Source organism: Xenopus laevis, chromosome 1L, assembly GCF_017654675.1.
Source record: "Xenopus laevis strain J_2021 chromosome 1L, Xenopus_laevis_v10.1, whole genome shotgun sequence".
In the NCBI taxonomy this organism is placed as follows: domain Eukaryota; kingdom Metazoa; phylum Chordata; class Amphibia; order Anura; family Pipidae; genus Xenopus; species Xenopus laevis.
This window is the reverse complement of record NC_054371.1, coordinates 168,316,255-168,332,214: the sequence shown is the minus strand read 5'-3', so window position 1 is coordinate 168,332,214 and position 15,960 is coordinate 168,316,255. Positions and strand designations below refer to the sequence as shown.

The window sequence follows — 15,960 nt, the reverse complement described above, 5'->3', positions numbered from 1 at the left end:
GAAGGATGGGCAGATCTGCGGGTGGGTAACTGAGGCAGTCACTGTGCCCATGTGCCACAGCATTAAAGGGGTGGTTCACCTTCAAACAACTAGTTGTTTTCAGATAGATCACCAGAAATAACAACTTTTTCCAATGACTTCCTATTTTCTATGCGTGGCCGTTTTTCTAATATTGAAGTGTAAAGTGTCATTTTCCACCTTCTAAAGCAGTTCTGGGACCCTGTAAACGGTTCTAAATGGATACATTTAGTTGATACATTTCTTATCTTTGTCCCTGCTGAGCAGAATCTCTGGGTTTCATTACAGGCAGCTGTTAGAATTGATACAATGTATCAACTAAAGATAGAAATGTATCAACTAAATGTTGCAAAATTGTAACAGTTTAGAGTCTGGGCCTGAATAACTGAGCTGCCAGACTGAAGAACCAGAGACAGGGACATTCACTTTTAAACTTAGATTTTGGAAAACCAGTAAAAAACAAATAATGGAAAGTAATTGAAAAAAAGTCTTTATTTCTGGAGAAAAATCTAAAAACAACTGAACTGAAAAAAGTGTTTGGAAGGTGAACAACCCCTTTAATGTTGCAAGTGAGAAATGTCATTTTTATGCCAATTAAGAGAAATGCAGCCGGCATGTTTGTATAATATGTTTGGTGCCATCAAGGCACTTTGTAACTTCCCCAGACAGGGCCGGATTTACATAGCAGGCAAACACCCTAGGCCCGCTGTCATTCATCGCCCTGTCCCCTCCCTTTTATTCAATCAAATTTTCATCATCGGGACCAGAGTAATGGGGATTGGCGTACAGGTAATTTAAAAAAACTATCATATCTCCTGTGCCTCCCTAGTGTTTCTGAACCAATGTGGGTGTGGTTGGGCAGCATGCCTCCCCATAAAATCCTGCTGCCCTAGGGCCGGGCCTTGGTGGCCTCTCTACAAATCCGGCCTGCCCCCGGATATTTGAATATTCTCCATTTGACAGTCATGGGATATGAAAACGTGACATTTAGTAACTTATTCGTCTCAATTTTATATATAAAAGAATACAAGTTAAATGTATATTGTTGAATTTAAACAAATATCTTTCTTTCTTATTTGGTAGCAAAAGCTAAAGTGAATAAGTTGCTATCAGTGGGGTGAATTAGCAGAAGAAGGGAAGCCCCCTACAATAAGGAGGGAGAGTGGAGAATGAATTATTCAAGGTGCAGGGCTGCACATGTATACAAGCTGTCCAGCCAGTTAATAATCTCTTCCCTCAACTCCTCACTCTATTCCTCTCGCTCTCTGTACATCACATTCATGGCTGTAGCCATGTTGTCTTCTGGATCCCTTTACCTGAATGATATTTGTTGTCCCATTAACCTAATAACCAGTATAACCTATCCCTTTCCCTGCGACGGCTCTGTTTGTTCTGGCAAATGCCAGAGGGGCTGCTGTATGATGCCTTAGAGTTAGGCACTCACTATTTAGTGGGCTGTTTGGGCCTCTGTGTGGCCTGTTGGGGCCTCTGTGTGGCCTGTTGTGGCCTCTGGGTACCAGAAATGCCAGGGCCTATTTTGATTCTCAGTCCAGACGCGCTATATTGGCAGCAGGACTGCAACTCCCATAGTTCTTTGCTGGCTGTGGAGCGGGAATGGGACTGAGGGAGCCGCTCCTTGCCTGGCTGCTGGGTGTGGCCATAAAGTGCTTGAATCGTGCTCCCAGCTGTGCGCGTCTATCTACTCCCACCCTGTGAGGAGGGGGCAGGATTCGCTGAGACTTGTGTGCGCGCTGTAGGGAGTCAGTCTGGTTGCTGGGAGCGGAGGGGAAAAGGCGATGTGAGATATACAAAGGAGCCTGGCTTTCCCGGACCTTTCACTTTGGATCCTCGGCTGGACTGCTATCCGCTGCACACAGTCGCTTCTTTTACGTTTTGTTTTAATGCCAAATCTGGAGATACCCGGATCTACTCTCAAATCTCGGCTCTCGTTGTGCGGCCAAAGGGAGCCATAGGCTCAGGTCTGCCAGTGTCCGAGCTCTGCCGCTACAAAGTGTCGTGTTGGGACTTGAGAGCTGCATAGATGCCTGCCGAACTCCAACAGGTCAGTGGCCAGAGTCCCGCTTCTCGGTGTGTGGGGCAGACAGAGTGTTGGCTTGCGCCCATTGGGTCAGAGTTCGCGTGACGGCCGCCGTGTAGGGACTGAGTGCGCGTGGTGACCTGCAGCGTGTGTATCCTCCCGGCCACTGTAGTGCGTGGGCATGGTGCCTACAGACGGGCACTTTAACAGGGTCCAGTGGGCTCTGCTCAGAGCGGGTAGACTTCAGCGTGGCTATCGCTGGGCGGGTAAGGGGCAGAGGGGCTGCTGAGCGCTTGATGGGGCCGCTGTGTGTCCTGCTGAATACATGTGCAACTGATACAACTGAGTGACCGTGTGTGCAGGTGCCTCTGAGTAATGCTTGCCACAAGATGGCTTCATACACACTATCTCTGGCCACCGGGACACTTTCTACTACTTGATAGGGCAACGTTGTATAAACTACTGCTGTGTATTGTCATTGATCAGTGTGATACTGGAAGGGGACAACTCTCGGATTCTCTAAAGGTTTAGTGTGGGTTATTTTGTTGTGTATGGTTCTGCCACAGTAGTTTAATGTAGGGACAAGGACGCACACATATGACTCTACTTATCATTCTCTGTCATGGGGGAAACCTAGTGAGTACCTGCAGCTCTCTGTGCAGAGGGAGTAGTAAGTGCAAGTAGTTAATGCCATGGAGGAGGAGAGGGCACTGCAAGTCAGACACATTTGTTGGTGTTTGCAGTGGGACGGCACATTTACATGGGGAATGAGCCCAGACAGTGTCTATGTGCCGCTGATGCCCAACTGGATCCTAAGGGGGGCTTGGATGTGTCACCATGTTAGTGTGTAGGGGTGTTTGTCCCCAGGGAGATAAACCCAGCCAATGCCACATGCCATCTTGCAACTGTCTTCCCTGACAATGTGACCATGCAGAAGAATGAACTACTACTTGGGGCATCACATTTTGGCTTACCTTAACTCTTATTGAGGAGTTAATACAAAAATGTCAGCTCATGGTTCACTTTGAATATTTTGGAGATCCTTTCATGTCTCATTCATATGCCTAGATAGAAATCCAATTCACAAACATTTTGGTAATGTATAGTCACAATATTTGTGTGTAGGGGTCAGCTGAAGCTTCAGTGCTCCACAGATTGTTAGCTTATTAGAGCAGATGTTCAGTGTGGTATGTTTAATAACCAAAGCTGTGAAATAAAGCAATGCAGTGCAATTCATGTTGGCAGAGCTTTCTATTCTCTTTGCTGTAATATATGTTATTGTGCCCTTAAATCTTCTCGGGTGGCGTGTACATCTGTGGCCCTAGTTTTTTTTTTAATGCAGTTTTCACAAAGCAAATAAAAGCATTCCTGCATAAATGATAGTTGCTCTGCTTCCTCTCTCCCTGTCTGCATCTTACTTATCCTAAACACCAGTGTTTGCAGTACATTCCTCCACTTGCTTTTAGGGACTTCACTACATCCTATAGAGCGGGACCTTAGGGATCAAGGGATGTCAGAGGACATATGTTGTGTATTCAATTTTTTCTGTATTTATAGGTTCAGTATATCCGGAATGCAGGTCTTTTCAGCTATTGTTGAGCTTTCGGCTTCGGCCTGTTAAAGTGTTTAGAATTGTATTTCAACAGAAATTGATGGGTAACACGGGTTGCAGCTATACCTCCATGGGACAGTCTGTGTGTATGATATTCTTCCTTCTTACCAGATCCAGATGGATGCTCAACCGTTAAATGTTTGAAGCTATATGGCTTGTTATCTAACTGAAAGAAAAGCCACATTTTAGTATTAAGTAATGGCTGCATTCTTAGGATTGTGATTCTTCGAGTGTGCCAAGCTTTTTATTTTGGCAGAAGTTGCCATAGACCTGTTCAAAAGCTTTCACATGCTCTCTTCCCTACCTGTAAACAAGCATATCGTGAGAAACTTTGTATTTTGCTCTCTCTGTCATAGAGACAGGGCTGCAATCACCTTTGCCATAATGCAGTAAAATAAACGGCTTTATTCTGAGCACCGATGAACCTTGCACACCTGGTGCCTTACCTACTCACAAGTTTAACCATGCAGTGCCCATGTACAAACTGATCAAACTGAGACTTTTCTGTCTTCCATTCCTTGGTTGTTATATCCGCTCTATGCACAAATATCAACATTCCTCCTGTGATACACTTCTAGTAATAAACTGGCTTATGTTGACAATGTTGTTTACCTGCACTTAATATTTATACGTCTTTGTAAATGATTATTTAGTGGTGGATCTCCTGATATTTTAAGTGGATTTCTGACTCTTTTCTCCCTTTTTAGCTTCCTCCGATCCCCTGCTCTTCAGTAATTTTGTGACTTGTGAATTTCTATACCTGCATGGTACATTTGATACAAAAAAAAAAATCTGTGTCATGTGCTACCTGCTCGGGGTCCAGCCATACTCATACTGATGATGCTTAGGGTTAATTACCATGCCTGGCACATACAATATTACCAGCAGCCAAGTGTTAATTGAAACACACATGACGACTTTCCGTGAGTTCCGGTGTTCTTTCAGTATCGCTGGATTGTGTAAAGCACAATGATCACATTACATTGCAATTTTTTTGTTTTGTTTCTGGTGTTCTCTGAGAACTACAGCAGGTGGGTGCTTTTTTTTAATTTTAACAGGGTGTGTCTTGTGAATCACTCTGCACCGGGTGTTTTCAATTTTGCTCAGGCAGACTTGTAAGAACATGGCAAGAAAAAGTCCTATTGATGATGGCACAATACACCAGTCTCATATTTCTGTCTTACAGTCTAGATGAAAATTATTGATCGGTTTAAATGTAGTTTATGTCCCTGAAGAATTCCTCTGAAGGACTGGTACTTTATCTCAACAGGCAGGATGCTTGGAGCTCTTAGCACTCCGTGTTTGATTCAGCCACAGTCTTGTTATGTTGCCATTAGTATCTGTCATTTGAGGTCTGATCTGGCCTTGCAGTTCTTTGTATCGGCATTGTGCCTTTGTCATTCTAATGCTGATTCGGAGGAGTTGGGATGAGGACACTTTAAACTGGATTGACATCCAGGTTATGTGCCAACCTGGTTATTGCTGTCACTTATATACCAAGGACATCCTTCTTGTCTGTATTATGCTTTGCATTCATTCGCCTTGAGTGTGTTCGAAAGCTCTTAATACTTACAGAATGCTATGATATTTGCTGTTTATATTTAATGAATATACATTTTTTTAAATAAAAAAGTTTGCTAACAAACTATATTAAAGCATAAAGAACTATTGCTGTGAACCACACCTTTGTTTGATTTTGTTCCCATACAAGCCTGTAACAGTGTTGTGCTTTTTCCTAGATGGCTCATGTGATATGGTAGGCTTCTGGCTATCATCTGGAGTCTTTGTTCTATTGATTTCAGATGTCTAGCATATCAGTTTGTCTCTGCTCTTAATTTTCATAGAGGTACCCACTGGCTTAATATTATCTTTGTGAGATGTTGGGAGGACTATGGGTTGCCCAGTCCTGCTCTTTATAAGTAACTGATTGAGAAATAATGGTTGCCATTTTATTCAATAACTGTTGTGTTGAGTTCTTTTTCAGTGTGTGGAAGGTCGTATAATTGCAAGAATACACATTGTTGGGCATTGCTGATATTACATCAGAAACTCTGTTCCAAACACTTTTTTCAGTTTAATTGTTTTCACAAAGTTGAATGTCCCTGTCTCTGGTGTTTGTCTGGCAGCTGAGTAATTCAGGTGCAGATTCTAAACTTGTTAAAATTTTGCAACATTCAGTTGACTAATTTATCAGAAGTATCTCTGAAATATTAGCAACTATTGTATCAATTTTAAACTTTTTTTTTTTGTTGTTGAAGAAACGAGTAACTGTGATGGGTATATTAGGGGTTTCTGTGTTATGTGGGTCTCCATCAAATTTTGATTATGAAGTTCCCCTTTAATGAAACACAGAGATTGTGCTCAGCAGGGACAAAGATAAGAAATGTATCAACTAAATGTTTCAATTTAGAACTTTGGATGGTGAAAAATGTAAATGTAATCTTGAATATTAGAAAAATGGTCACATGTAGAAAATCATTAAAAAAAAAAAGTCTTTATTTCTGGTGATCTATCTGAAACCAACTGAACTGAAAAAAAGTGTTGAAGGTGAACAACCTCTTTAAGCCAGACTTCTGTGCCAGATGCTTCCATGTGTCCGATAACTATTTTTATTCCACGCCTAGGGCAGACTTGTGTGCTTAAACCTTATGCTAAACTGAGAATTCTGCAACTTCTGTTTGTTTTTGTGTATGAACAGCGACATTCAGTGTCAGGAAATTTATTATGACAGGTGCAGAGGAGGCTCCAGTTCTGTATTTGTAGTTTTGTTCTGTGCTGTTCTTTGGCTCATAGTGCCTTCGCATAGTGCATCAATGCATTTTTAAAATTAGTTATTGTTATCTTGGAAATCGCCTAGGACCCATTTGCACAATGCCCTCCAAACTCCTTGTGCATCACACCTGTTACTGTAGTGGGTAGGACTTCATGTGTTGGGTGAATTTAAATTCCACCCCCACCCTCTGTAAATAAAGGTTATTGCCTGTTAAGCTTGCACTTATCAGTGGGTAAAGGGGAAAATTAATGTCTGCAAAATGATCTACCAGAATATTCAGTGAGTGACTTTTTGAAACCATTTTTGTCTTCCTCTGATACATATATCTGTTAGAGGATCTGATAATGATATGTTTAATGGAATCTTTTTTTTTTTTTTATATTTTAAATTTTTTTTGAAAATTTTTTTTTCAAGGTTTACAAAACCGGTAGTATAGGGATGAATCATCTCAATGAGTACATGCAATAAAAGCAAATTGTCAAATTCTAAAACTTTTTTCATTTTTCAGTACTATAGTCGTGAGTGACTTTTATTGTTGGGTTGTTGAAGTAGTCTTTTTCCCGGCCCTCTTTATTTAAACAATTTACCTGCACCCTGGCTATAGTGTGGAGTGCTCCTTCAGGCAGATAAAATGGATAATTCTTCCTGGAAGCAATTTAATTGTATATGTGCCTTAACTTGCTATGCCTAGGGAACATCAGAGTATTTCAATCCCTAGCTCCCCAATTCACAGCTTTCCATCTTGCGCACTGTGGCTGATGGGTACTCAAACTTAGACTGCTGAAATCCATCCCCTGTATAACCTGCATGAAGGTCCCCTCTCAATCAGAATAGCCCTGCAAATTTTGTTTCATTTTTAATCTCTACCATTTCTGGCTTTTATTTGTCATATTTCTTGCCTGCGGTATGTATCTTTGTATGTGTCTTTACGTTGCAAGTTCTTTGAAAGCTCTCCATAAACATGCGGTTTCTTTCTGTATATTGGGCACATACATGCAATTACTGTAGCTTGTAGTTGTGACTGAAACTTTGTTCAGATGCTCCAGAGAATGGCATTCTATGACTGATGCAGCTCTCCAGTGGCAGCATGCTTATCCCAAATAGCTAGTCCTGCATTTTTTATACTGACCTTTTAAAACCCCAGAGTGTATCTGATACCCTGGAATACTTCAGAGCTTAGCTGTGACATTTATGTGCAGAAGATTAGCAAAATAATAGTTCTACTAGCTACTTTTGAGAACTATCCAGTGAGTATAGGCATTCGTGCATGTCTAGGATCTGTTATCCAAAAAGATGTGAATTACAGGAAGACCATATCAAATAGGCTCAATTATACTCAATTACAATTTTAAAAAAATTACTTTTTTTTCTTCTCTGTAATAATTCTTATATTTGGCAAAAAAATCCTATTGGGTTTAATTCAAATTAAAATGAAATAAATTTTTAGCAGACTTAATGTATATGTATGGAGATCAAAATTATGGAATGACCCCTTAGGTCTTTAGCATTCTAGATAAAAGGTCCCATATTTGTATTACTAAAGTACTGTCCATTATATTAACTGCTCAGTTATCCCTTTTTCTTTCCTAATACCGACCTTCTGGTTGGGCTGTGATGTCACTTGGGGGTGGGCCTATGGGGATGCAAAAATAGGTGGTCTGGGTGGGGAAAAGGTGGATGGAGCAAGAAAATGGGTGGGTGAATGCCAGTGGAGAGGCTAAAGGAACAGACTTATAGGGCATTATAAATTTACCAGCAAGTATGTTGTTGATGAATTTGTAATACCACTTCCAGCTCTGGGAATCTGTGTTCTAAAAAATGTTCTTATGAGAAATCAGTCCTTTTTGCCTACTGGCTTAGGAGTCTTCCTGTATAATCCGTAACAAGGCCATGAGTTGGCCTTGATTACAGACAATATCATAGACTAGACATTAAGCCCGTTAAATTAATGGGCGCTAGAACATATGTAGTCAAACATTCGCCAGAGACGGTCCGTGGGGCACATGCGCAGTAGCGCAATCCCACGGACACAGGGACTGGACGCAGAGACACTTCAACTTTATTATATAGGAGGATATGTTGTACCTTCCATTTCTGCTATGCCACCCCCAGTAGCTGTCATTCTCTGAATTGCCATTTTGTTCTAGAACACTTTATTTTCAGAGTTACAGACCCTGATTTGGTTGCAATTGTCTTTCTGTAAGCATATGCAAAAGTCCAACTTCCAAAAGTGCTTCATAGCGATGGGGCTAAGATTTGTTGTTAATTAAGGTATTTTTAAAAAAATAAATAAATTGCCAACTTAACTTTAGGATGGCGTAGCAGAAATTCCAGAATGTTGTCGGCATCACTTTAACAGGTAATAATTTAAGGAAAAGTAATTCTTGTCTCTAAAATAAATACACATACTTATATCACGGAGAATGATCTCTGGCACATTAGAAGATAGGTTGCTTGCAGCAATGTATCATACAAAGAAAACATCCAGCGCTTAATCCCTTTTGCTTCCTTTCAGGTTAAGATGTGATGGTGGCTCAGATATATCAAAGGACAAAGGCATCCTGAGAATGTGGCTTAAGGATTTATTTTTTATTTTTTTACTTAAATTCATAGGCCTACTACTACTTAACAGTTAATTGGAATGTTCAGAAATGAGAGAGAGAACAATTGCATATGTTAAAGCAGGTATAGTCAAAAGCTTGTGAGGTATAATTACCAGGTACTTAAGATTTGAAATAAAATTGGGTTTGAAATGAAGTGTTTTTAGAAAAGCAGGCTTTAATTTCACATTAACTACTTCATGTGAATAATAAAGCAATGTACGGATATAATAGGAGGTCATACCTGTATTTTAGGGATGCACTGAATCCACTATTTTGGATTCAACCGGACCCTTGAATACTTCGTGAAAGATTTGGCTGAATACCTAACCATATCCAAATCCTAATTTGCATATGCAAAATAGGACAGGATTGAGGGAAAAATATGTTGTTTTTTTTTTGTGAAGAAAACTCACATGATTTTAACGATTTGGTTTTGCCAAGCAAAGGGATTCGGCCAAATCCGAATCCTGCTGAAAAAGTCTGAATCCTGGCCAATATTGGTTAATATGGTTCCTTCCACACATTACATGGATTCCCTTCATGCTGTATACACGTATTTCAGTTGATAAACATTTTTCTGTACTGGTTAGGAGAGGGCTGATAACCGTTGAGGGCTGTGTTTGGCATGGCTGGGATAGAATATATACCTTATCAAGTCATGGACCATGTTCTGTACACTTTCTGGTGGTGACATTTTTTGACCTTGGGCATTATGCCCAGAACAGAAATATTAAATGGTCAAATTAATTCATTGCTGTCATTGAATACTTTGCAAATTGTTTAGATTTAGGTGAGTGAAATAATCTTTGTAATCCGTTTTTCAGGAAATATGTTGCACAGCATTCTCCGGTGCAGGAGTGCTTTTGTTTATTCTAAAATTCATTTAGCCTTTTGTGTTTGAGTACACTTTAGATTTGTATTAACTTGAGGGCCTGCAGCCAAATGGTTAATAATCCTCAAAGTACCTCGAGAAGCTAGACATTCTGAATAACTATATATATATATATATATATATATATATATATATATATATATATATATATATATATATATATATATATATATATATATATATATATATATATATATCTATCTCTAAAAGGTGTGGATTGTGCATATACCCATCCCTTTTGTAAATACCCCTCCCCACTCCCGCAGAAAAAAATGTTCATAACTTTATCTTGAATCCAGTATGTGTCTAAAGCTGCACAACCACTTGATCTTCCCACAATACAAGGACATATAGATGCTCTGAAACTTAAAGTTTTTTTTTTTTTTATCCTTCTAGAGAATCTACGACACAATAAAACTCTTGTTTGCACTGTTGCTGTAAATGTTTGCTGGCTGCACTTTAAGAGTTAACATGCCTGAGAAGTCGTTCTGTGTGCTGCTGATCATTGCATACATTAGCTATATTCCTGCTGAGCCCAACTTCCAGTAATTTCATTGTCTCGGGAGAAGTCTTTCCTGACATCTCTGGCCATCAACCAGTAGTTATTCGGCAGGAAAAAATATCTCCCTTTCTCTTTGTATCTTGTAGCCTTTTGTATATTTGTCCATTGAGCAGAGCCCAGCCCCCTCTGCCGCCTTCTGATTTATGTTTACATTTGCTTTAGTTCTTGGCAGGCTGGGACTGGTGCAGAAGAAAGTCAGGCCTGTCTCTACACACTATGTTCTGGTCACCACAGGTAGTTTAATGGCCAGGTCAGCAGGAGTCAAGCTCACTGATCTCTGGTTTTACAGGATGACTTTGTTAAAGCAGCAAATAAAGTTTTAAAGTCCTTTGGAAAACTGAGCACTTATCTCCGTGGAAACTAGCAGCCCTAAGGCTAAGGCCACACTAGGCGATAGCGCCGCGATTTGACTCGCGGCGACTTTTCGCGGCGACTTTTAAGCCGCAATCGCTGGGGAAACTTTTGCGCTGGCGTCTATGGGGAATCGCGAAAAATCGCCAGCGTAAAAACACACGCGGCGATCTTTTCTCTACTGTCGCTCGAAATTGCCTCTCTAGGCGATTTCGAGCGACAATAGAAAAAAGATCGCCGCGTGTGTTTTTACGCTGGCGATTTTTCGCGATTCCCCATAGACGCCAGCGCAAAAGTTTCCCCAGCGATTGCGGCTTAAAAGTCGCCGCGAAAAGTCGCCGCGAGTCAAATCGCGGCGCTATCGCCTAGTGTGGCCTTAGCCTTAGGAAAAGAATAGGAAGATAGAGACTTGTGTGTGTGTGTGTGGGGGGGGGTTGATTAGAGGTGGAATGTATTTTACCTTTGTGCAGTAACCAGATAAATCTTACCATGTGTGCTAAGCGCTTTGATAAAAGGGATACTATCCACATTTACATAGTATTAATGTTCTACTTTGTCTTCATTGTCCTAATATGATACTGCATTTCCCAAGAGGGACTATAAAATATTTATTCCTAGGAGGGCAGAAGTTGCCAGTTGTTGTTGTATCTGTGTCACTGAAGTGCTAAAGGGCTACCCGGCAAAAAATCAGGTAAAAAATTGGCCAGATGTCGATCAGGCAGGTTTGATTTCCACATCGGATCGAGGAGCACATCGGCTCATTGATGCCGTTGTTACCCAGGCAGCAGCTATTTTGGTCGTTGTAATCTGAACGTTTGGCCCTAGGACCAAACAATCTGATTAGCTTGATATCACCCACCTTTAGTCAAAGTACCACAGGGGGTGGGAGGGAAGATCCATCTGTTTGGCAATCTTGCCAAATGAGTAGATCTTAGAATGTATGGGCACCTTTAGACTAACTAGTGGATATTCCATCAAATGCAGGTGGGAAAAGTGAATCCAATCCTTTTGTTATTTCCACTCAGAGGCATGCTGTTGGCCTGGTTCCAGATACACAAAGTGGATTTTGTAGCAAAAAGTTTTGTACCGAAAATGGGAGAGGAGAGAAGGGGGTCATCTGCTACGTGTGCCACTCATGATTGAAATCCTATAATGACTCTTTAAGGTTATCATTTGTTGTGTGCAACACCAACCACACTGATGAGCAGGTCAACCCAGGCAGACCATAACCTAGCCAGAGACTGACCCACATCATCTTTAACCTCACCAGAAGACATGGCTCAAGCATGAGTAAGTGCAGCAACTTCAGTACAGGGACAGGGTGGAGAGGTCAGGGAGGGGCTGGGCTATCAAAATGTGTGACCCAAAACCTACCTCTGGGGTGAGTTGTTTGGCCCAACCACAGCATCACTTATAGTTGGTTAATATTGTCCATTTGTGAGTAAGAATGTGAAACAGTGTATCCTTTTGTGTTCCATTTTAAATTCTGCATTTGCTCTAAAACGAAGTGAAGGTTCAGGGACCTGAAAATATTATTTGTACTGTGTGACAGGAGGTTTCTAGTCTGTCCATGACAGGAGGGATGAGGATGTATGGGGTATTATTAATTAACATAAAAGTACCCAATGATATTGCCTTAGAAGTCCCCTCAGTTAGACATGGTTCAATTTCATGAGCAAAATATTGCATTTTTTTCTGAATACCTCCTTTTAGTCTGTTTGGGGTGGGTGGAAACTTGGAGATAAACATGAGGTAAAGGCCCCCATAGACGCATTGATTTTTCTTTGATGAACGACCGATTTTAGTTCAATCCAACCAATCCGTCAAATTATCGCGAGGTTAGTAGGAATCGAACTATCGTGCATCTAGCCTTTTTTTTTTTTTGTCTGACATCGGTCAGAAAATTGATCGGCCAGGTTAGAAAATTTTCATCAGTCACAGTGAAATCTATCTATTGTCTAATTGTTTGCAGGGCCAAGCAGGCAACTATCCTCCATTTTCCTGGCTTCAACTAGACAATATCGCTTGAAATGGTCTTTTTAGTTGATGGACAAATTGTAAATTGAAACGATTGTTTCAAGATAAGCTTGGTCTAGCGATAACGGAAAGTTCTTTTAAAAATTCTAACATCTATGGCCAGCTTAAGTGTCTCTCGCTGAGTTGAATCCAGCCTTTTGTGGTCTTTGTAGCCCAAGGTCAGCCTTGCTAGGGGAGATTTGTTTTATAATAGTGATGGTGCTGCATAGATTTAGATTTGCAGAGTAACTTCTCATTATGAAGTCCTGAGAATGAACCATTTCATTCTGATTTGTTTAAATACGCACTATTTTTTAATTTGTTGCTACAGGCAAATTGATTTCCCTTGGACCCTATTGTCTAGGCAAAGAGTGTTAAGCCATAAACGCAAACAAGCCTTGAATTTGTCAGCTCTGCGAAATATTATGTGCCCAGCAAACCGGTTGATGAATACAGCTTTGTACTAATAACATAGCGGAATGTAGTCTTTCTGTTTCACATTGCAGGGGCATGGGGTAATCATTTTCCCCATGGTGTACCCTAGGAACTGGAATAGAAATAGACAATGTTATCTATAGTTCATTTGTCTGGTTTTTGTTTTACATACCTGAACTTAGTAGTGAAAATATTATGCCTGGTATATATCTAGAAATTAAATGATTATTGCTTGACCATACAGCCATTTTTTTTTCTGCATGATTGTCTTTTAACAAATCAAAGTGGTTTTTCCCTCCCCTCATCGTAATGTAATTTTGATGTGTGACTTTCACTGTTAGAACTTTCATTGAACTGGTTCAAATGCTACAAATCTTTGTGTAACCATGGCCTTAAATAAGTTTGTTTTTTTTTTTTCCCTCTAGTGCAATAAAGACTGTTTAAATATATTGACTTATGTGATACATCCAGTACATTGCAGCATTTTTAGATGCCCGTTTCTAATTAAATGCATAATGAACTAATTTGTAAGCATTGTTGATCTTCCATGATGATCTAGAAATGTCCCTTGTTGCTTCAGTGAGCATAAGGGCAGTGACACATAGGTGTGTTCTGATTGATGTAGCCCTTTTAAGGGGACATGCTGTGATTAGTCTCTTGCCATGAGCATCAATGTTCCACTGAGTAGGACTCCTTTGGCATATTATAGTGTAAGTATGAAACTAGAGTCCACTTTTCCAAAAAATGCTCTCCTCGCTACAGAGTGCCCGAAAATAACTTTCAAGTCGTATGTGTTGAATTTGCCACATGCTTACAGGTGTGAAACTAAAGAAGTTGTGTAAAAATGTATTATTTTGCATTTGTGAGCAGGTTCATTGCAAGTAATGTGTTTTCATGCATACGATGGGATGGCATTTTTGGTAACGCCTATCTGCCATTGGCATTAGTGCACTTAATCAGAGCAAAGAGAGAACTTTTTAAGAGTTTGTGCAAAAATTTAAATGGGAACTTTCCCTTTAATTTCTATTGTCCTCATTCCTTTATTGTGTTTAATGAGGCTTGGCTTCGTTCTTTGATTTGGCAGCTTACTATTTGAAACATGGGAAGAGAAGATTTCTCAGCTCCCATACACTGCTCACTCATGCCAGATAAGATTCAGCAACTGGCACATTCTACCCAAATACCGCTTTTTGGATAGGGTTCAGCTGATATTTCAAAACAAATCTGAAGGCTCCCAAATATTGGGATCATCAGAATGATAGTAAATGTCCTATTGCTAAGGCCCTGCTTCTTTCTGTGCCAGGAATAAATCCAGAATGGCAGACCGTATAATTGCATAATAGGCAGCCCACTGAGTGCTGCCCACGCTGTTTGCAGTCTGACTGCATATTTGCACAGTGCATTTCTTTGCACTTGGCAGGTCCAGTTTGTTAAATGGCCACAGGGAGAATTTAGCTCTTTAAAGCCATGTAAAAAAATCATACCTTCTGAAAATTGTTCTGTTTTCTTCCGGCAGGTGCAACTGATATTATATGAGCTTTGGAAATGGATGAGTAGGGCAATAAACTGTGTAAAGGGAAAATAGTCTTGTTTGTTAACTTGTTTCCACATGCATTGCTGAGAGAGGAATAAGTTGGCCAGGGCAAATGATTTAATGCATAGTGCTGTAAGAGTCCATCTCTGTACTGATACCTTTTTAATGCTTACACAAGGTTAATAGTTACAGCATGTGGGGGGCCACACAAGGGGATGTCGCAGGACGCCAGTTGGACTGATTTAGGGCGTTGGTTATTTTGCTGTCATACTGTGTTAACTATTTCACGAAGATAAAAAAGTTGTAAACTATCCAGGGATTGCTTATGATTTTTTTCCACCCTTATGTGTGAACTACTGTTAAAGGGGTGGTTCACCTTTACATTAACTTAAAAGTATGTTATAGAAGGACCAATTCTAAGCAACTGTTCAATTGGTCTTTATTTTATATTTTTTTATCGTTGTATAATGATTTGCCGTTTTCTTCGAGTCTTTCCCGCTTTCAAATGGACATCGCCCCCACATAAAAAACAAATGCTCCGTTAGGCTACAAATGTATAGTTATTGCTACTTTTTATTATGCATCTTACTAGTAAGGTCCTCTTCTGGTCATATTCCAGTCTCTTATTCAAATCAGTGAATGGTTGCTAGGGTAATTTGTCCCCTAGCAACCAGATTGCTTAAAATGTAAATTGAAAAGCTGCTAAATAGATCAAAAACCTTAAATAACACAAAATAACAACCAATTGAAAATTCTTGCAGAATATCACTTTCTACATCATACTAAAAGTTATCTCAAAGGTAAACAACCCCTTTAAGTCTTTCTTTGCCATGAAATTAGTTTTCTAGGCAGATGTATGCAAGAGGGGTCCTGTTATTTGTTTGACTACAGTAGGTTATACTGCTGTTCTCCATCAAACATAACCTCAAAGGGAAATAACCAGTGTTAAATGAATGAGCAACAAGATGAAAGCATTATCATCACAAACCACACCGGTTAATTTACATCTCATGTCTCATTTTATTGCGTGTCTTCATAAGTGCATCTTTTGCAGCGCAAAAAAAAAAAAAGGAAAATGGTGGCTCATTCCAAAATTTTTTTTTTATCTGCCACTAAAGTCCCCCCC

The 15,960-nt window shown here is 40.1% G+C and overlaps 1 protein-coding gene across 10 annotated transcripts in view; it reads left to right on the top strand.

The window, feature by feature from the left end:
• arvcf.L (ARVCF, delta catenin family member L homeolog) overlaps positions 1 to 15,960 on the top strand; it is a 129,270-nt gene that overhangs the window by 32,189 nt on the left and 81,121 nt on the right. Inside the window, exon 1 of one of the 10 annotated variants that reach the window (XM_041570992.1) lies at positions 1,651 to 2,080. The exons of 6 other annotated variants lie outside the window; for them this stretch is intronic. In XM_041570992.1, the coding sequence (XP_041426926.1) occupies positions 2,060 to 2,080 (21 nt within the window). In that variant the 5' untranslated portion in view covers positions 1,651 to 2,059. 10 annotated transcript variants of the gene reach the window in all.